The 21694-nt window shown below is 35.8% G+C and overlaps 1 protein-coding gene across 1 annotated transcript in view; it reads left to right on the top strand.

The window, feature by feature from the left end:
- The window catches only part of LOC145679835 (short neuropeptide F-like), a 372965-nt gene extending 351271 nt beyond the window's left edge, over window positions 1-21694 (top strand). Inside the window, exons 3-4 of the mRNA XM_081750354.1 lie at window positions 10956-11095; window positions 21056-21694. Of these exons, the coding sequence (XP_081606480.1) occupies window positions 10956-11095; window positions 21056-21100 (185 nt within the window). The 3' untranslated portion in view covers window positions 21101-21694. The remainder of the gene's footprint in view (window positions 1-10955; window positions 11096-21055) is intronic.

Here is a 21694-nt window from a genome sequence, read left to right as displayed (position 1 = left end):
TAATATTATGTTCATGGTACAAACAATGTTGTGGGAACAGTCATATAATGCCTCTATGATATTTTCTAGCATTACTGCTGTTTCTTTAATGTTGTATTTCTTAAAAATATTTTATTGTTTGTCGCTTGCGCTACATGTAGGCTAGATTTCCTGATAATTTTGTGTTCGTATAACACCAATTTGTTAAAATTTTATTTGTATTCCTTTACGTCAAATAGATCCATAGGTTCTTCATGTATTCTCGTTTAAAATAAATAATTACATTGCAAGTCTTCAAAATTCAGAAAGATTGCTGGATGCTTATCTCAACACTATTCACGAACTGACAAATCGCAACTCTTAAAAAATGTAATAAATTTAGAAAACATGAGCCATGGCAACAATTGCAGAGTGCCAGTTGGAATCTTAAAACATGCGGTGAAATGTAGGAGTGTTGCCACTTTCAAAGATCGAATAATCGACGTTTGATGCTCATTAGAGGCAGTCCTAAATTCACACTGGTTAATTAAAAAACAAAAATAAGCATACCACTGGCTTTTTGGGAAAATTTGCTATTAAAATGAGATGTCATATGCTATGGTTTTCATTTTTCAAACTTCACTTTAATTCAAAATGGCGGATTTCAAGATGGCTGCCGACAAGGATATCCTTACCGTATCACTTTCTTCTAGGCATAATATGTATTACCGAAGCTTTTCTCCACTTATTTTCATTAATACGCGGGTTAGAAGCGGAGGTAAGGGACTTCCTCAACGTAGTAAGTGAACAATTAAATGCCTGTAACTTTTTCCCAAATGAGTGTGTCTCAAAACTAGCTTCACCATTGTCTTTCTGATTAAATTCTAGCCCGAAATTATCTATCATATTATCCTATTCCCATTTAAAAAAAACTTGACCTTAATTCAAAATGGCGGATTTCAAGATGGCTGCCGTCAAGGTCATACCTACCGTACAACTTCCTCCTAGGCCTTATATGTATCTACATGGTTGTTCTTTCATTAACGCTCCGTTTACAAAGGTTAATAAGGGACTTCTGCAGTAATCTCTAATTACCACATCACAACTCTTAAAAATTATAAAAAATAGAAAACGCACCATGGCAAAAATTTCTGTCATCACAAATAAAACATATATGCTAGAAAAATTTCATTGAAATCGGAGCCGGACAATTGGGTGATGTCCCTTGTTAGACCTTTTTCTTCTAATTAGTTACATTTTGTTCTAATAAATACATATTTTTTATCGGCTAAGAAAGGAGCTGAATATTATCTATTTACCAATCACAGACTGTATTAGTTCTGTTAGAAAGTTAATAAATAGCAGTAGCGTAGCGTGGTATTCCGAAATGGGGATGCCAAAGTTAGCCACTTGTGCGATACAATACTACTGCAACCAGCAATACATAGCTATTCCGATGAGAAATATAAGGTTATAAATTCCAGAACTCTTAACACTTAATAAAATTTGATTTTTAATCATTTTCTGGTTCTTCTAATAAGGATTGTTGTTTTTCAGATATTTTTCCTCCTCCCCGGTTGTTTCTCTGGCTATGATATTGAATATAAAATATATTCAGATGTTCAGATGTTCAAATGTGCAACCAATAACTGAAGCTTAAGAGCGGGGCCTAAATGTGTTACGGGGCCAAATCGTCACAATCTAGATCTCTTTGTATCAATAACTACTCATAATAATTGGTTTGGGGGGAAAGAGCCCCACTAATTTCTGGTCAGGAGGGGCATACAGAACCAACGTTAGAAGCCAATAAGCAATTATCTCTTCACCTTCTTGTGCCACTAGCGTTGTGACGAGAGAACTCGGACCCCTGTTGTTGTATGAACATTGTTTTCAGTTCAGTTCCCTTTATTTCTCTCTCGTGGGTAGCTTCTTTCTCCGCATACCTTACTTCAATCTCGTTCTTTTAAAAAAAAATAATAAAAAAAATTTCGCCCCTAGAAATGTGTCATCTTGAGTCCGGATCTCAGACACCCGTTCGTGAATATGGGCTTGAGTATGTCATTTGAAGATGCAAATAGAAAGCACTTAAAACAACTCTGGGGGCCTGTTTCTGTGTGTCTACTTCGTTGTCAAATATCCAGATACTGAAGTGGACAAGCAATTTTTGCGAGAGCCTCTCTTAGCCTACCAGATCGGTGACCGTGATTCTATAGAATGCTTTATATTTATACTTGTGTGTGTGAGCCCCTTCAAAGAGTTTCTAGCTACGCCAGTGGGAAATACTATGTATTTATAATGAAGATTAATAGTTTGCCTTTATTTACGCTTACAATTATGATGTATTTAATTGCGATTAAAGTATAGACTAATTATTTTTATCCTATCATTTACATAAGCGGCATGTTTCAAAAAAGCGTTGAATTAACAATTTCTGTTTTGTTCTATTTCCTTGATGTTAGCGCTCGTACGTTCTGTACAGAAATTATAGCTTAGTTCAAAATAGATAGAACTGGTAATACTTGCGAATACGCTAGCTTATCTATATATATAAAAGAGAACGTACAAATCCTTTGTTCCCTCATCACGCTAATACGGCTGAACCAATTTCTTTCATTTTTGGGGGGTTATTAGGATTTGGACCCTAGATGGTTTTTATCATATCACTTTAATTTTTAATTACCAGTGTCTTGAGATAATTGACCATTCAAGTGTCCATAACGTACAAATCCTTTGTTAGTTCATCATAGGTAAAAATAAACGTATTTATATGCAACCCGCATGACCGTGTCACTCGGCGGGTTAACATAAATGACAGGCGATATAATGTTAACATTAGTGCAATCTACTATGGTTTTTATCATATCACTTGAAAGCGAAAAAGTAAAAATTATCTAAGTAACAAAGTTTATTGCGTTACGGGGTGACCGCAGCGAAGCGGGGCGGGTTAACATAAATGACAGGCGATATAATGTTAACATTTACTGCAATCTTCTATGGTTTTTATCATATCACTTGAAAGCGAAAAAGTAAAAATTATCTAAGTAACAAAGTTTATTGCGTTCCGGGGTGACCGCAGCGAAGCGGGGTGAACGCTGCTAGTATTATCTAAAACAAATGTAGGGTTGCAAGGGATGAGGAGGAATAAGAAAACAAGAAGTTGGACATGCGCATTCGACAGAAAGCAGATGAAAACCCCAATGTTTGTAATAGGCCTGTGAGCCCAAGGAACATGGCATATGGCAAGAGGAAATACAGAAAATGCGGATCTGAGTGACGCGCATGAGTAGGTTCCGCTTGTGAAAGCAAGGCGAGAGATCACATCCAGAAGACTACAGTGCAAATAATTGTGATAATTACAAATAAACAATTTATATATATAATGAAATACATAGTTTTCTTATTAACAGGGGTGACGGGCACGCCGGCGTTCCCGTATGCTACGCCGCTGATAAATAGCATCTTTTGGAATATTTAAATAATTAAAATCTATGAACCTAACTATGGATCCGAAAGGAGATGAAAGAAATTTTCCTTTCCTTTCCCTTCTTACGTCCCTATACAAAACATGTAGACCATAGGTGCTGAATTTACTTAGGATCAACTCCCAATTGTGAGTAAAGGAATAGCAAAATCGTCACTGTTAAGTTGGACGGTGAGAATAAGTGGAAGGTGAGAGTCAGCTTGAAGTTGGATTGTGAAGATGAAGAGAAAATAAGAACCAGCTGAGAGTTGAAGAGGGAGGGCGAGTGAAGAACGAGGGCCACTGCAAAACTGAAGGTATAGGAAAGAGATCAGATTGCAGTAGAGTTGACCTAGCACAGGCACGTAGCCAAGGGGTGGGTGCAGGGGGGTCCGGACCACCCTTCGGATCCAGAAATGAAAAATATTGAGGAGGGATGAAACAAAAGGAAACAAGAAAACAATTAATCAGCTTCAAAAATATAAAGCTACAGCAAGTGTTAGGTTACTCTTTCTTTTGAGGAGCTTTGTGTGGAGGAAACCGGGGGGTGGGGGTGGGGTCAAGTTGAAAATGATATTATTGTAACGAAGCATTCCGAATTTCATCTATCTCCATGCTAATCCTATGGACTACAAGTGACGATCGATAAACAGGTTCGATAAGATAGACTCTCCAACTTAAGAAATGCTCAGAATCGCTAATAATATGAGCCATTTTGAATTTCGCGGCAACACTAATCCATTTTACAGGATGTTTTTACTCCCAAAAGAGATCTTGTTGCTACCCTTGATGGCACTAAACGAAGATAAGAAAAAGAAGAAAAAAGACAAGTAGAACCGAGTTTGAATGACCTTGGAAGCCTATATCTTTTTCAGTACTCTTTTATATTCTTTTACTCAAGATTTCTTCAGAGTTTTTTTATTAAAATATTTACTAACATATCCTCATTTTATTGTCCTAAAAGACCAATATGGGTATGTTGTCAGTAAAATAGTTTAGATTGATCGATCCCGTATTGTGTAACAACAGTATTTCATGTCACGCCCAACTCCCCATTACGAAATTCTGGTCAAACGAACGAATGCATGTTGCCATTAAAACAGTTTAGAAGATCGTGCCTCTGGTGTGATAACCACAGTATTTCATCACGGATCCCCCTTATTGCGAAATTCTGGCTACGTACCTGCCTAGCAGTATACTTAATTGAATTTACGTCAGCTAATTGTCGGCAAGCGTAAGTTGACCAACCGACTATTTACCAACGTTTATCCAAAGGTTTTGATTCCACACTGTCATTTGCAGTTTTTCCAACCTAATATATATATATATATATATATATATATATATATCTTTTCCCAACGTTGGCCCTACTGACTGTGCTGCTATGGTGGTGGTTGACGGCACCGGAGGGCAAGGGTTAGATCAGAATTAGAAGGTAAGAAAAAATAGTCATCTCTGATATCAACAATTGGTTAGTCGGAGTTTCTGAGACAGTATATCACAAAGGTCCATCTGCTTTTGCACTAGAAGTAAATTAAGATAAAGAGGGATAAACGAGGTGTTTTCGCGGGCTTTAGTCTACGATGCTGTATTGCTTTCCTTATCGAAAGGCAACGCAGAATTGACGAGAAGAGCATAAAAAAAAAACTGTTCTGCCTTCCAGGTTATGAAATTTACGGTACTTCAAAAACTTTTGATTACGAATTTAGTTCCTGAAGACTATTCTTTCCCAGTTTTTTACCTTGTAGCTAGAGAAAGCAAATAATATTTTCCTTGTTCTATTTTTGCTAAACCCTTTAAGTTCTGTACCACTAGTAGTCACGTGGAGGCATATAATACACTGTTTTTTTCTTTTTTTTAAAAAAAGTCTGTTTTCTTAGCAACTAAGAAAAATACTGAAGCATTTTTCTTTCTTTTCTGATCCTCTTTCTATAAACCTTTCTTTTAATGAATAGGTAATAAAGAGACTTTGCTTTCTAATGAAGAAGTGACTTCCTTTGCTCGGAAGGAAACGAGAATAGAAAATATTTGATTGATCGATTGACTTTATATCCCTTTTCACCACTGATGCTTCATTAGACGAGATTTATTACTTAAAGGTTTGACCTCAAGTTTGTACTGCAGGGAGGCACTACCACCTGTGATCGATCCCGGAACTACGCACATACGAACAGGAATGTTAATCATTTGACGACTAAGAAGGAATGTTTTAAAAGAAACAAAACTATATATAAGTTGCAAAGTTTCAAAATGGCTCTTGTTCATTTACAGAATATCTCAGAAAACTTTAAAGAAATGTCGGATCTGTATGTTTTGTAGAACTGGGAATACTTCAGTGTGTTCATGTGAAAAACTTGAACATCCTCAAATATTTCCAGTTTTACAAAACGCATCGATTCTACATTTTTTCTAGGTTTTCTGGTATTTTCTGTAAATGGACAGGAGCCGTTTTGGGACTAGACGACTCACATACAAAAACATGCTTTAGATTTCAGAACGCTCGCTGGTGCCAGTCCGAATTCATGGTAGTTCTTGACCCCTAATAAAATAGCCTAATATAACATTAATGAACATTCAGACTTAACTAAGTCGTTTTTGCTGTACACTTACCCCATTCCATGGAAATCACTAACTTTTCTCTATATTTTTCAGAATTCATTCTTAACCCATAACTTCCCAAGCTGTCCATATATGGACACGCAAATAGGGATAACCTTTTATGCCTGGGAGATTTTGTGTGTGGAATTTTGTGACACGGCTCACAGTGAACACATTACAACAATAACAACAAAAATTTCGTTATTTTCACATTTACTACGATCATATGGAACAAACGTAACTGAAAATATTATAAAATCAGGAATAAATTAATTCGGGCAGTTATGGGTTAAACGACTTTTGCCAAAATACAGACCAACGCAAATGACTTTCTTCTACCTGTATTCTTTGCGTATTTTCGACACACAAAAATTAGGGTGGAAAAGTGCCACGATGTGCATTATCTAGAATTTGTTCTTTATGGGAACCATGATGCATACACCACACACTTATGGTAGCGATGGAAATTGAACACATAGGTGGGACCTGAAAATTGAACACATATACGGGACTTAACCTTCTGAAGTATCAAGGAATTGTGCTGCATATAAATTTCTCCTCAATTTGCGATAAGCAGCCTGCCATGAACGATAAATTGCAATGAATATAATTGGAATAACATTAAATTAGTAATAAATTAAAGTCAAATTTTAAATGTAAAACTGAATTCACATATTCGAAAAGTAAATTCACATATTGATCTTACACGATGGTCCGCATACATGCCAACCGCATTAGATTACAGTACCGATTGTAGTTTGGAGCTATGTCATTTCTAACCTCGAATTTCCACAAGGACGTAGAATACAGAACCTAAGCTCATCAGAGTCTCATTTTTATGAACTTTAAAATTGAGAACAGTATTGAATGTGAGAAAGTAGCTAAACCTCTACTTAATTCTAAAGATACACGGTTTGGACGTGTCTATAATGAATGTATGCGAATACGAAACATATGTATTTTCACTATATCAGCTGTTTCTCTTTAGCTCAAAAACAAAAAGAAAAAACGAAATTCATGTACTAAAACATCAAATGTTCACCCACCGATACACATGAATAAAACATTTCCATCGCCCTTTTTAAGCTTTAGTGTGATTATGCAAATTTAAATATTCAGCATAGTTATTCGTAAGCAAATTCCGGATTATACGAATTATGAGTTTACAAATGCGTCGTATACCACGTTGTATTATTTATAACGCTTACATTTATGCAACGTAGAGTTTATGGACTGGCTTATGAAGCCACGTGTACAGAAATTTGTGTCAAACGAACAGTAACTTTTCGTTCGGATAGAAAGCTATAATGTAGCATGATTTTCAATTGTGAAGATATACAATATTCTGTCATTTAAGAGATATTTCGATATTATGGCCTTACGCAAAAAAATACATGGAATGACATTATAAAAGGATCTCTGTCTATTCTAATAAATAATATTCGACGATTAGCAACACTTCTCGCACATAGTTTGTGTCTTACTTCTACGGAAGTTACCTTCTGTCCTTGCAGACTTGCTTCGAATTAGAACTTCTCGGAAGGAAAGACGCACAAACATACATACCACATAAAACATAAATGTATGTAAAAGGCTTACTTTCTATGACGTCAAACGAACCTGTATTGTTTTATTATTTAACGTTTTACTAGCCCAGTCATCCTCAACTGGTCGATGTATGCCGTACGAGGGTTGTTCTACAATCTGAATCCATAAGGATGAAAGGAGGAGATGGCGTAGAGGGGTGATCGCCAAACCGTCGTTCGCGAGCTAGTAGTAGCTCGCGGGGAAATTTTCGGTAGATCGCGTTGGCTAACCTTGATTCCCCCACTGAGCTGACACTAACGGCAGGGGGCGCTGACGACAACAACTGCTTGTTTGTCCCGCGTAACTACCACTGTCAGCCTCATCTCACAGTTGATTGTACACGCGTGGGGTTGTACACGTATGTTTTTCGTGTACATTAGACATTTCCTAACTTGGATAGTTTCATTCCATATTTACCAGAAATGTAAGTGTATAGGCAATAAACAAATGTAAGATTTTTTTAAAAATGGCAGTTTTATGTTTTGTAGCTCACAGTAGAATTTTAAAACGGAATGCCAGCTCAGAAGCTTCATATGGCGTAGAGTAAGTGTTGGCAATGTACACGCAGTCATGATCCAGGAGTAATGTCCCTGCGAAACCATCAAACGCTTGTGCTGTTGTTGTTTGCTGTGTGTCACCACCGTGTTTTATTAACATTAGGTTACCTGCCAGTTCCTTTCCCTCTCATTGAGAAGGCGAGTAGCAAACTGTGACGTCACAGACCATCCAGTTGAAAATGACTTCACTAGCCACTCAAAAATAGAACTTAGTGAATCTGAAGAGCTTTGAAATAAATGGCATTCGATTACAACGTGTCATCGGAGTATGTTTACAGTATCATGTAGGCTCCTCTATTGTACCTTGCATATAGTTTTATTTTCCTTGGGTAACCTAGAACAAAGGGGGGAAACATATCCTTAGCGCTAAATTTCGCTTAGCAATCTTTATAATTACAATACATGGGGCACGAATTGTTGAAAATATGTCTTAATTATTTCTGTAAATTATCAACTCACAACGTATTTTTCCGAAATGTAAAATAGCTTTGAGAAATTTGAGTTCAGATTTGCCTGTACATAACCCCTCTGAAGATATAACATTTTCCAAAGTTGTGGGTACTAACGGAAAGAAAAAAATAAAGCTATATGGCAAGAAAAAGTTGCGGAATGTGAATCCAGACAATGGTGAAATATAATCATAAATTCAAATAACTAACTAACTAACTAACTCTATGGCCTATGGAACCCGGAGGTTCAATGCCGCGTTCACAAAAGCTCTCCACTGACTTCTATCATTAGCTAACTGCATCCAGTTTCTACTTTGTATTCCAATCTCTGCGAGATCCATCTTAATATTGTCCTCCCATCTGCGTCTAGGTCTTCCTAATGGTCGTTTTCCGATTGGTCTTCCAGTCAAGACTTTGAAAGCGTTTCTACTTTCTTCCATTCTAGCTACATGACCCGCCCACCTAAGCCTCCTAGACTTGACGACCCTAACAATGTTGGGTAAACCATATAAATTATGTAGTTCCTCGTTATGAAGTTTCCGCCATTCCCCATTCCCGTTCCTCTTGGGTCCGAATATTCGTCTCAGGTTCTTCTCATAAATTCAAATATATATCTTTAAATGTCCCCAAAAACTCTATAGGAAGTTTTAATATCATTGTTCAAACTATACAGACTATTCAGAAGTTAGCACCAATGTCGTAAGCTATGCAGCATTGTCAAGTTATTAGAGTCAAGTTGGTATGAAGTTTTTATATTGTTAAATAGCACTACGTCAAGTTATTAGAGTACATATATGGAATCACTGATAAAGGTGAATAAAAGTATGTCTAACAGAAAGCATATTGCAGGAGCCTTGATCCGTAGATAGCAAAAAGCTAATATAAGTTCCGTTTACTAGTACTCGACTTAATCAAGTGAGCCAGTGGTCAGCTAGTACCTGCGGAGTTGAGCGGTTTGAGGCGTTAGGCTGACGATCGTGTGATGCGATACCTCGGGTCTCTCTGAAGAGCATGGGCATATTTTTAACTATTTTCGAAATTTGTGTGTTCGTTGGTAGGTTAGTTGAATTGGAGTTTAGAGTCCCGTTCAGCACTGAGGCTATATTAGACGTGGACTAGATTTTAATGAGACCCCACCAAGAATTGCACTTGAGTCTGCTACGCCGAAGCCATGTAAGCTAACTATAAAGCCTGGAAGAAGTTTTATTATCGTGTCCCTGTTGTATTGGATTAAGTAGAAAAGTGTTTAACATTCATATAGTAAAAACGCGTGGAGAAATTTGGTTGGGGCCACTTTAAAGAAAAATATTAAAATTTTCGATGTAATTTCCTCCGTTAAAACAGGTCTCGAGCTTCGAATTATGAGATGCTATTCATCAAAAATTCAAGTCGCACTGAAAAACATGAGCGTTTCTAACTGTTCTTGTAGATTCTGTATTCGTATCTCTGTCGTATACGATTGAGTGAAAAATTAATTAGGATTAATTAGAAGAGCATGAAAAAGAATTCTCTCAGTTGGAGCAATATTCTTTTAAGAGTTGCTTTACAACATGCATGCTGTAATTTAGTATTCGAAAAATACCTACCTCAAAATGTATTGTATTTTAAGTTTCGTTTTGTCATTCGAGAAATACATTATTAGAAAACAGTATGAACCGTCATATGTATGTACAATGTTCAAGTACCAACTAACTACTCTATGGACTATGAAACCAGGAAGTCCAATGAAATGCCGGAGTTACAAAATCTCTCCACTGCCTTCTATCCTTATCCAACTGAATCCAGTTTGTGCTTTGTATTCCTATTCCTGCAAGATCCATCTTAATATTGTCCTCCCATCTATGTCTAGGACTTCCTAATGGTCATTTTCCGATTGAATTTCCGGTTAAAACTCAAAGCGTTCCTACTTTCTTCCATTATAATTGTTTCTATATGATCTTCCTATTAGGGACTCATAGGGCCTTATGCAGAGTCGTTTTGAGGTGCGATTAGTGCCATACTAAAGAGTTCAACTAACATAAGTCTTCTGCAGTAGTCAGTAGTTTAGTATAACGCTAATCATTCTTCGAAACGACTCTGCATAAGGCGGATAGACTTTATGATCCTAACAATGTCCGTCAGATACCAACATGAAACAAAAACACTATTTTGGAATTAGGAAACATTTCTTGCCAGAGTAGCGATACGAAAAAGCGCAGGATAACATTTTTGCTCATGTACTAGCGAGTCATATTATGTAGGATTCCGACTTAATCATTCTTAATAAACTCAATATTTCAATGAACTTTCTAATTATACACTGTTTATAAACAAGTGATTTATGCAGTAATTTTATTGTTGTTTCAGATGTAAGAGATCTGTATGAATTGCTGCTGCAGAAGGAAGCTCTGGAAGACAGGCTGGGTCATGAGGTCGTCAGGAAATCCTCCAACAGGTCTCCCTCCTACCGTCTACGATTCGGAAGGCGAGCGGACCCAATGATGCAGGTGAGAAAACAGTCTCCTCTCGCGATAATTTTTATGCGAAATGGGTAACACATTGAATGAGTAAGTTTTAGTCAAACAACTCCAAGAAAGCATGTAAGTAAATGATTGGTTAGATATGATTTCTTTAGCGTTCCTTTCAGCAACACGACTATATGAAACAGATCTACGTCTTAAAATGGGACCCTAACCACATGAGCTCCACCAGGAATTGAATATGGATCTCTCGCACCGATACCACATAACGACCAGGGGATTCTGTGAGTAGATGAGGAATTAATGACCATACTACTCTATTTTCAACCACAACCGAAGCTGATATATTATTTTACAAATGTATTTTGAAATGTTTATTGCATCTTAAAGTATCATATTTTTTATTTAGAAGAAACTGGTGGTTGTAATAAAGTGCTCACCTTTGATGTTTGGGGTTCCTAGTTTAATCCCAACCCGCGTAAAAAGTGGGTTTTTGTGAGGAGTAAACACTGTGTATGTAGGTTTTCTCTAGGTTTTCCCGTTTCCTTCTACCTTCATCATTTCGCCGTTATCATCCAATGCATTGTCACTGTCTCCCTTAGCATCAAGGCATAATCATGAAACGTTAAGCTCAACAAGAAAATCAGGACAATTTAATGTATATACAATTTCAAGCTCCATACTTTCACTAAATGAAGGTGAATGAACATTTCGAAATTAAAGCCATTCGATTTCTTTGTCTTGATATTATGGAGGAGGATCATTCTGGTTTGATATATAATACGTGCATGTTCTGCATGTTGTAGAAGAAATAAGGACTATCTAGGAGAGAAAAGGCCTAAGAGTTATGATTACTGAAGAATAGTAGAGTATAATGAAGAAATGGGAGCTTTGGAAACCAAATTGCATCTAAGAAAAAACTGAATGTGTAAAATAATCATTTCCAATTTGATGCTCTGTCACGTCACAATTTCCTACTCGCATTCTCAGTAATCCACATATGCGCGCGCACAGACAAAGATATATATATATATATATATATATATATATATACACAAAGAGAGGGAGAGTGGGTAAGAAGAAGCATTAGGTGTGAGACACTTGTTTTAGTGTTACATAGTTCATAGTATAAACTGATAAAGAAATTGTAAAAAAAAACATAATCAATAGCAATTTCCAGCGTTTAAAGATATGTAAATCATTAGGAAATATATTTCAATAATAAATCATAGATGAAATAAAGGCAAAACCAGGGCATAAATTTACGCAACTAGACGAGAAAAAGTTTAAGACGAGACAAGTAAAGCAACCTGAAAATCAGGACGAGCCGAGAAATAATTTTTGAGACGAGACGAGAGTTCTAAATATTTACAAGACGAGGAGATCTTATTTTCAGTTTCGGCTCGTGGGCAATATTAGTAGTTATAAAAAGAATGGAAAAACCCTGAGAAAGTCCACGATTAGGATGATAATGTCCAGCACAAACTCTCACGGCCTAGAGTCGAACTAGGGACCCGCCGCATTAGAGATAAGCGCTTTAGCACTCAGCAGGTGCGTCTCCTCACTTCTAAAAGATTTCTCTAAGCAGGTCTACTTCCAGGATATGATTATCAGTGTTTCTTGGATTTAATGACATTCTTCTAAGCGAGGGATGGGGAACCGTTTTTCTTTTAAAAGCCACGTTAACAACTGCCATTTCTCAAGAAATATACGTATATAAAATTATCATCAGTGTATGGCATTGTAGTGTTTGAACAAATCTAATTCTTGTTTGTTATTGTAGTTACGTTGATAATTTAAAAGAGGACGTATAACTGTACAACATACCAAAGAGATCAGTAAGAAAATACATCGTTCATTTCTTTATCAGAACTATCCTTATATAATTTATCACTTTTCTTTTTTACAAGAAACCCGAAAGGTCACATTTTATGGCTATGAAAACTGCATGCAGCTTTAAGGCTGAAGGTTCTATACGCCTGATCTGAGGTGTTTGGTATACACCAATTCCGATTATACATGATGTTCAGTCAAATGATGTTTAATTTCAAAGAAGAGTTTTTAGCTAATGGCAATGGGACATTTAAAGTAAAATTGCATAGTACCTTGGGCAGCTTGGACTTTTCTTTTTATTTATTCAATCCAAGAATAGCTTAAAATGAGATATAACCCGAAATTGTCTGATTCTAAAACTATAATTCTTGTGTAAAGTATAATATTGTGCAAAGATAAAACAAATATCAATTGATGGATGACATGTTTGAAGGTAACGTCTCGTTCATGATTTTCGAGAAAAATCATGAAAACCGAATTTTTATGAGCCTAAAAGTATGTCGTTTGACGTCAATAATAACTGAAGAATTTTATTCTTCTAGGACAGAGTATTTATTTATGTACTGTGTAAGTAAAATTAGAAATCATTGCTAAGTAGTAGGTTGTATCTCTTATTGTTGTCTTCTCCTAATGAAAAAAAAGAGATGAGAATGAAACTTTTCTGTTTAATATTACACGATTATGCCCTTTAGGGTAGAGGAGACGATGATTAAGGCAAGTGAATGATGATGTAGGGAATGGTGGAATGAGAAAGTGGAAGAAAATGAGAGTATCCTGATGAAACCTACGCACACGTTGTTGTCCACCAGAAATGTACGTGGCCGGGGATCGAACCAGGGGCCCACGTAAAAGAGAAAAGCGTTTTACTACTCAGCTATCGTGCCCCACAAGTACATGGCGATGAAATAATTAGTGGAATGAGAAAGTGGAAGGAAACGGGAATACGCCGAGGAAACCCAAGGACACAATGTTACTCACTACCAGCTACTTGGCCGGGGATAGAACCAGTCCCCACGCAAAGAGCTAAGCGCTCTACCACTGTGCCACTGTGCCCCTCACAAGTTAATGACAATGGAAGAATTGGTGGAAAGAGAAAGTGGGGAAACACGAGATTACCCCGAGGAAACTCACGGACGCGATGTAGTCGACCACAAACTTACTTGGCAGGGTATCTAGCCAGGGACCACACGAACCAAAGGTAAGAGCTCTACCACTGAGCCATATTGTCCCCTTCTCCTAACAGAGACTACGGTCCTAAGAATGGCACACATTCCCTTAATAGTGATGCACGCACAGTTTGTAATATAAACGCTAACCTTGAAAGTTGCATACAATATTCCAGTTCATATCTCTACCTTCTTATAGCAGAAATGAAATCTTATACTTTCTGCCAGTGTTGCCACAGTCCTAGCTCTGGAGTGGGCTGAAAAATAGTACCAAATTGAAACAAAAGGGGTTGAATTCATTATTTTATACCAGTGTAATACATGGCTCTATAACACGAAACTAAAAGAGGTAAACTTCAAGAACACACCCCTTCTTCCAAGAGTCCAAATCAAGAAAGTGCTCATTTTAAAACATCCAAATAGGAGGACTCTGAACAACCATGGAAATAGGTGAAACTTTTCTCGCACGCAGGAAGTATAACAAAGGCCGCAAAATTAAATAAAAAAGTTACCATCTTCGGTATATATTGTAAGGAAACCAAACGCGCTTCTATTTCAAAGTGAGCAATAAACCAAAACGGTATTATGGCTATATATGACAAAATATGTACACGACGAGGAACAAATCAGTCATCTCCGTGCTTGTGTGTAAACAGTACGTTATAATAAAATATAAAAATATAAATTATTGCACCTTATTCTCGCTTATTTCACGACCGACGGAGGATAATAAACTGTAACAATAATATAAGGTAAGTAAACTGACATTCGTAAAAATTGTAAAACCGGTCGAGGGTCCTAGAACCTTCCCTAAAAGATATCACAACACATTATTAATAAATGGTGCTGAATTGGATAGAATTGTACCAACTTTTCCACAAAAGGGGCTGAAAATGCCAGCGTGGTACCAACGGGCCGATGAATGACAAAAAGGGCTGAATTTGGTACAATTGTACCAAGTGTGGCAACAGTGCTTTCTGCCTTGTTGGCAGCTTACCTTTACCTGCGACAAGTTCTGGAATTACGAGTATAGAAGAGTTTGTCTGAAATTTCAACAAATATTCAACATTTTAACAAGTCCAGAAACATTAGCTTTTGAAAAATTGTAGGCGTATTTATTATTATGAGTGTAAACATTACATGGAACATTGTCATTTCTGAGAAGTTAGGTTTCATTGTTTTACTAACAATATCCAATTACAACTGTTTACCTGTACATCTTCTTTTCTTTTAACATAAGAAATATGCGCAACCTTGAAAAAATATATATTATAAAGCTCTGTTTCTCAATTAAATGCGGATTTAATTCTTTTGACTATTTTTTTTTCTTTCGAATACGCAATTACTAAAAAGACGTCAAACGAAATATATTGAACAATAACTTCACGGAATCAAATCCATATTGGAAAATATTTTTATTTTGCCCAATTAGAATCCATCAACGGAAGCTAATTATTGTTTTGACTTCGTCTAAAAATAATGATAATGCAAGGTACAATTATTATAAGAAACTTTCTTAACAAAGGCAAAATGATTTCTTAAAGTTTCCTTTTGTCTTCTTAGTGTCTTAATATAAACAAACACAATTTCTAAAGATAAAGTTATCGTCTAATTTGATACAAACAAATTTTTCAGAAATGACTAATAACTATACAATTTATAAAGCATAATTAAAATTCGTGGGTGTTCCGAACATGAAAACAGTATATAGATGTGACATTTAATACCTTCTCAAAATAGAAGAAACTTTCCACTATGATCAAATATGACGTTATTCAGCATGCCGTTAAACTATGAAAGCGTCCTCCAGTATACACTCACTCACCTACTTACGTTTGTGTATTTTTAAATAGCTTTTCTTTGTTTTTACTGTGAAGTCATTGGTGGATCTAAAAGGTAAAAACTGGGGGAAGGGTAGCCAAAACCCAGAACTATGATAGGTATATATAAGTTGACATTTTTTCATAGGTCCTGCAAAAGTTTCCAACGTAACTCTCTCCCGATGGATATTATGGATAATTTGGACGTTGACATTGTGGACCTTAAGTATTGTTTTACACATTGCATAACAAAAACTGCAACTGAAACTATATCTAATGTTTCAAAAGTTTTCCAATAAATAAGCAATGAAATGTAACGCTTACTATAAACTTTCAAAAGTATATATAAATAATAGCTTCAATTATTTTTGCCACTCAAAAAACTGGCGGCCTTGAATGTCCCAGGCAGATCCGCCATTGTTTGAAGTGCACATTTTATCTACGATAATAAGCTTTAGTAGCATCAATCTTTTCGATCTACTCAGTTATATACTGTTGTTGTGCTTTTCGTAAGTGTGAAAGTTTTATACAGAGTAGGCTCGTATTCAGAGACTCTTCATGATACGCTTGGTAATGATAAAGTTGGGCGCTTATACGGGGACTAAATTTTGTCCGAGTAGCCTCAGAGAGATGAGACCGACACCTAACAAACATTAAAACACTTTACAGTAAATACCGAAGAAATATGTTTGCATCACAAGAAAACTGTGTGTGATCTTGCTGGCCAAGGAACAATCTTAACATGATGTAGACAGTCTATAGACACAGATGTCGTATGTGGCCGAGCTTTGTCTTGTTGAAAGATTGTTCCAGCGTGCTGTCGTAGTGGGCAACACATGCGAACGCACAATCTCACCCATGTATCTCTGTGCCGTCAAGATCCGCGAATTACTACGAGAAGTGTTCGATGGTCATACGCGATGGCTCACCAGACCATGATCCTAGGAGTAACGCCGTTGTGTCGTTACACAGCATTGGCTGGATGTCACTTCTCCCCTTTGCCTAGCCACACACGCAAATGATAGTCATAGTCATGCAGAATTGAGACTTCATAATTTAACACGATCCATTTTCATTCATCATACTTCTATGGTTCCCGAGTGCGACACCACTCCACACGCTGTCGTTTATATATTCGTGTTAACAACAACCTATGCAATGGATAGTGCACCCGTAATCCAGCTGATGCCAGTCTTCAAGACACGGTACTTGATGATACATGACGTAGTAGAGATTTCACTTCTTGTGTTCGGATCCCAAGCGCAGATGTCACAGGGATACATAGTACTTCACGCACAATGCGATATTCTCCCATTCTGTGGTCTGTCGTGGTCTAGCGGAACATTTATGTCATGCACTGGGACCTTCATGTATGCACAAGTCCCAACATCGAGTGATAATGACATTAGAGTGCCCCACATCTCTGGTAGTCAGAAAAAACGTCCAGCCGGCCTCGTAGAACCCTACGATGCAGCCCATTTTGAACGCCCTTTAATGCTGGTAATGTTGTCTAATGCGGCGGCAAGGCATTTATGTAGTTCTTGAACTTCCTGCACTTCCTGAAGCAATACTCGGGTTTCTTTCTTAGACAAGCGCATTGAACTCAAGGCCCACAAACGGAGAAAGCATGCGCACCAGCCCTAGGTTACAAAGATGTACTTTTATGGGATATGTGTGAACCACTAGAAGCGAAAAGGTTAAGAAAGAAGTAGATAATGTTCAATAACAGCAATAAGTGCTCTTTAGATTCTGTGGAAGGAAGGAGGTCCAAACAATAGTGTACTATGTAAATGTGAAATTATAAACTGTCATAGATATTCTTCATTTATATATTATTGCTATTTCCATTTTAAAATTTAATCAGTATGTTAAATACATGTAGTCTAAACAATAATTGCAATCGTGTTTTTTTTTTTAAAAAAAAAGAAAAGAAGTATTAGTATGAAATTCTTATGTGTTTGTCCAAGGGCGAATGTTCATGGATATTGTGGAAGCACCTGTTCTCCTAAGTACGTAGAATAATGCATGAAAATAAATAACACGATAATGATTTAAACATAATGCAGAATAATAAGAATAACACATTACAAAGAACAGTTTATTTTAAGTAAAAACAACGCTACAGCATCTTTATTTACGATTTTTAATTGTATTCTTTATAATAATCAACATGTGAACTTATTTTATCTTCCTGTGTTGCTTTGCGTAACTTCATAAACATCAAATACTCAGTTTACCTTAGTAAAGAGTATTAAAATAAGTTGGTTAACGATTCTGTACAAACTATTTACTAATTTACTCTTCGATGTTTCCTTCCTCAACTATGAAATTTAATTCTACTCTCTTGGAACAAAGCAAAATGAACATTGTTAAGACAAGTTATAGTCTGCTGTACGTTACAAGTAATCTAACCCTATTTTAAAATAACTAAATTGCAATAATGTAGGTATAAGTTGCAATTAAATAGTCACAATAGTTTTAAATATGCAAATTGGACGCCTCGATGCCTGGACGTTGGCATTGTATCTCTTAGGACTAAGCAGGCAACAGTGCAGATAGTGACAGGGTAGGTATATGTTTTGGCTGTTAACTGTCAGGAATTACCATTACTTATGTTCTGCTATTATAAATGCAGATGACAGGTGTAGATGGTTTATAAGTAGGATACAGACAACAGTTAACTACTCGTAGTTCATTCGCTAACAGTGAATATCTTCAATAACTTTATTTATGTAGCCCATTTGTTTATTTGGGAAAAATAATACTTGTCTTTTTGATTTTTTCCGACTTCTTCAAAGCTATTTAAATGTCTCTCATGCGGTAGACATTAAAATTTGTTTTCTTTTCTTTAAATAATTTTAATATTCAATAATCAATTTTAATTTAGACAATATTATATATATATATATATATATATATATATATATATATATATATATATACAATTGATTTTGAAACCAGCAAGCGATATTTAACTAGATTTGAAGAGGGAATAACATTATTAAGCTACAATTTCATTTCACAGATAATATTTTTTTTAAAAATCAGATATAAATCAATAGGAAAAAATAAGAATGGCGTCAGAACAGCATAACTTATACGGTTTACCAGACATTGTTAGGGTCACTAAGTCTAGGAGGCTTAGGTTGGCAGGTCATATGAAAGAAAGTAAAAAGGCTTTCAAAGTTTTAACTGGAAGTCCAAAAGGAAAACGGCCATTAGGAAGACCTAGGCGCAGATGGGAGAACGATATTAAGATGAATCTAGCAGAAATAGGAATACAAAGTAGAAACTGGATCCAGTCTGTTAATTATAGAAGTCATTGAACCTCCGGGTTCCATAGATCATAGAGTTAGTTACTACTCAACACCGCTAACCTGTAATTAACTCTTGAGATAGTTTTCTTTCTTTTTTTTATCATAATACGGTCGTCAGCACCGTTATTAACTTTCAAATGAATGAGTCAATTCGATTCGACCAGTAACAAAAAAAATTTAGAAGGTTTCTGCATCAAATAAAATTGTACTCACTGAATCAATTTGTTATGAAGTTGGAAGTACAAAAAACATGTGGGGGTAAATACCTTTAGTGACGACTACACAGAATAATGTTCTTTATATAGATAGATAGAAAAATATTTTCCAAGCAAAAAGATGCAGAAGAATGCACACAACGCCGGAATTAAGTCGACTGTGCCGATTGCTTCGAATCGAGCCCCGCACTAGAGTGTAGTCCACTCATGGGTATCAAATATACACAAAAATGCATTGCAATATACGCTTCCCTTGACAATCCCAGTGACTACAGCTTCTACACAAAGAAGATTTCTAATTTGAAACTTATCAGAACTCGGTTAAAATCGTCAATTCAGCAGAGCGTTTGAACAATTAGAAAATTTTGTTCACTGAATCTAAAATTAATAAGAATTTGATCTTAGACAAAAGTTCTAAAACAACTTTGCATAGTAAAAAATCATCACAAATAAGTTTAATAAAAATTAGTAATAATTATTCACTTATAGTTTATGAATGCTAACTGATTTTAGAAATTTAAAAAAATATATTTTGTTCCCAACAATGTACTAAAATTTTCATTCTTTTTCCAAAATAGTTTTTTTCTATAAATAATGTCACAGTCACTAAAAAGTGGAATTGTGATATTGTGACTATGTACTTTTCAAGGGTAATATTCAAATACTGTAGTTATAGACAGATTATTTTCGGAACAGCTATAACTTTTGGCGCGAAACTAGTCAGAGAGCGGGAAAATGGGAGGGCAAACTCTGTCACATGATGAGTTGAGCACAGTGAAAGCGCTGTGATCAGTATGTGTCTGAGAAGAGCGAAGTTGGATCTACGTAAGCGGGGGTATGTAGAAATCGAAAGAATACTGTTGTTTCGAAATGAGCCTTTTTTTCCTTTTTGGTAAGTTTCTTTGGCCATTTATTTAGTCTGATTTCGTTATGCATGCTATTTCCTGACAGCTTGGTAGCATTTGCTAATTTCTTGATGAACTTGCAACACTGCTGATCCGAGTAGGAAACGTAAGCTGTTAGGCACTTGTTTTCGCGCTATTGTAGAAACATCATGCTGTGCGATTGGATTCAGAGGTTCACGTGCATACGTTCAGAATGCTCACAGCTGTTCTGAAAATAATATACCTATACTTGTAGGCCAGAATGTATGCAATTTTAGGACAAAAATAAAATGTAGCTTACAAGTGTTTGATCTATTAACTTACATGGACATTTTATACTGACCACAGCGCTTTCATTGTGCGCAACTCATCATGTGACAGAATTTTCCCTTCCATTTTCCGGCTCTTTGACTAGCTTCGCACCAAAAGTCATAACTATTCCGAAAATAATCCGTCTATAACTACAACATTACCCTTGTAAAGTACTTAGTCATAATATGACATTTCCACTTACGTATATATACCAGCAAATTAGCATTGAATGTGGGGCTCTAATATTGATTCCTGTTGGACGGGCACTGCACCATTTAAGGCCGTTCCTGAATGCACATAATATACAGTAAATAGTGTTTAACCGTGTATTAAAAAACTTTTAACTTCGTTAATTGCTGTCCCGTTTTCTGATTTTACTGCCGTTGTAAACATTAATGTTAGAACCAACATTTTATTTTTAATTTTCTATTTCTTTGCAGGGCAATCAGTTCTCCGAACATGCAGCGGAGGCAGCGGACAATTAAATGAGTGGTTGTAAATTAACAAAAAAAGACAAATCTTTTCCTTCCATCTGCCAGCACAATGGGCAACTAATCTTCTAAATCTTCTAAACTGTTTTTTTTTTTCGAAACAAAACTTTGTTTTCATCACATTCGTTGCATGCTCCTATCTGGTTAAAAATTTAGATTCATATTCAAAACAAATCTCACACAATTTGATAGAAAAGTACATATCTGCAGATTGAAAAACAACTGAAGATTATTTGCCTTTTTGCTTTCTTAATACATTAATTTTAATAATAGTATTTATAAGTCTTATTTCATTATAATTTGTATTGGTAATTTTTTTTAATATTCAAAACTACATTATTTACGTTGAATATTAGTTCTTTGATGTATTGTAATAACTGATCTTTACAATTGTATACGAGCTTCCATTTTTATTTGTTCAAACCATGATAACAACTCAAAATTTTCATTATTAATTCCTGAAGTGAACAAAAATATTCTCAAAATTACTTCATATATCTCTAATATTTAAGTTATCATTGCTCATCTAGTAATATTGTGAGGTATATCATGTAAGTATTCATTAACAAATTTGAAATGTTTTTTCTC

The sequence above is a fragment of the Thermobia domestica genome, chromosome 2 (genome assembly GCF_964235325.1).
Source record: "Thermobia domestica chromosome 2, izTheDome1.hap1.1, whole genome shotgun sequence".
Lineage (NCBI taxonomy): Eukaryota > Metazoa > Arthropoda > Insecta > Zygentoma > Lepismatidae > Thermobia > Thermobia domestica.
The sequence above is the reverse complement of the archived record's forward strand: the minus strand, read 5'-3'. Positions and strand labels throughout refer to the sequence as shown.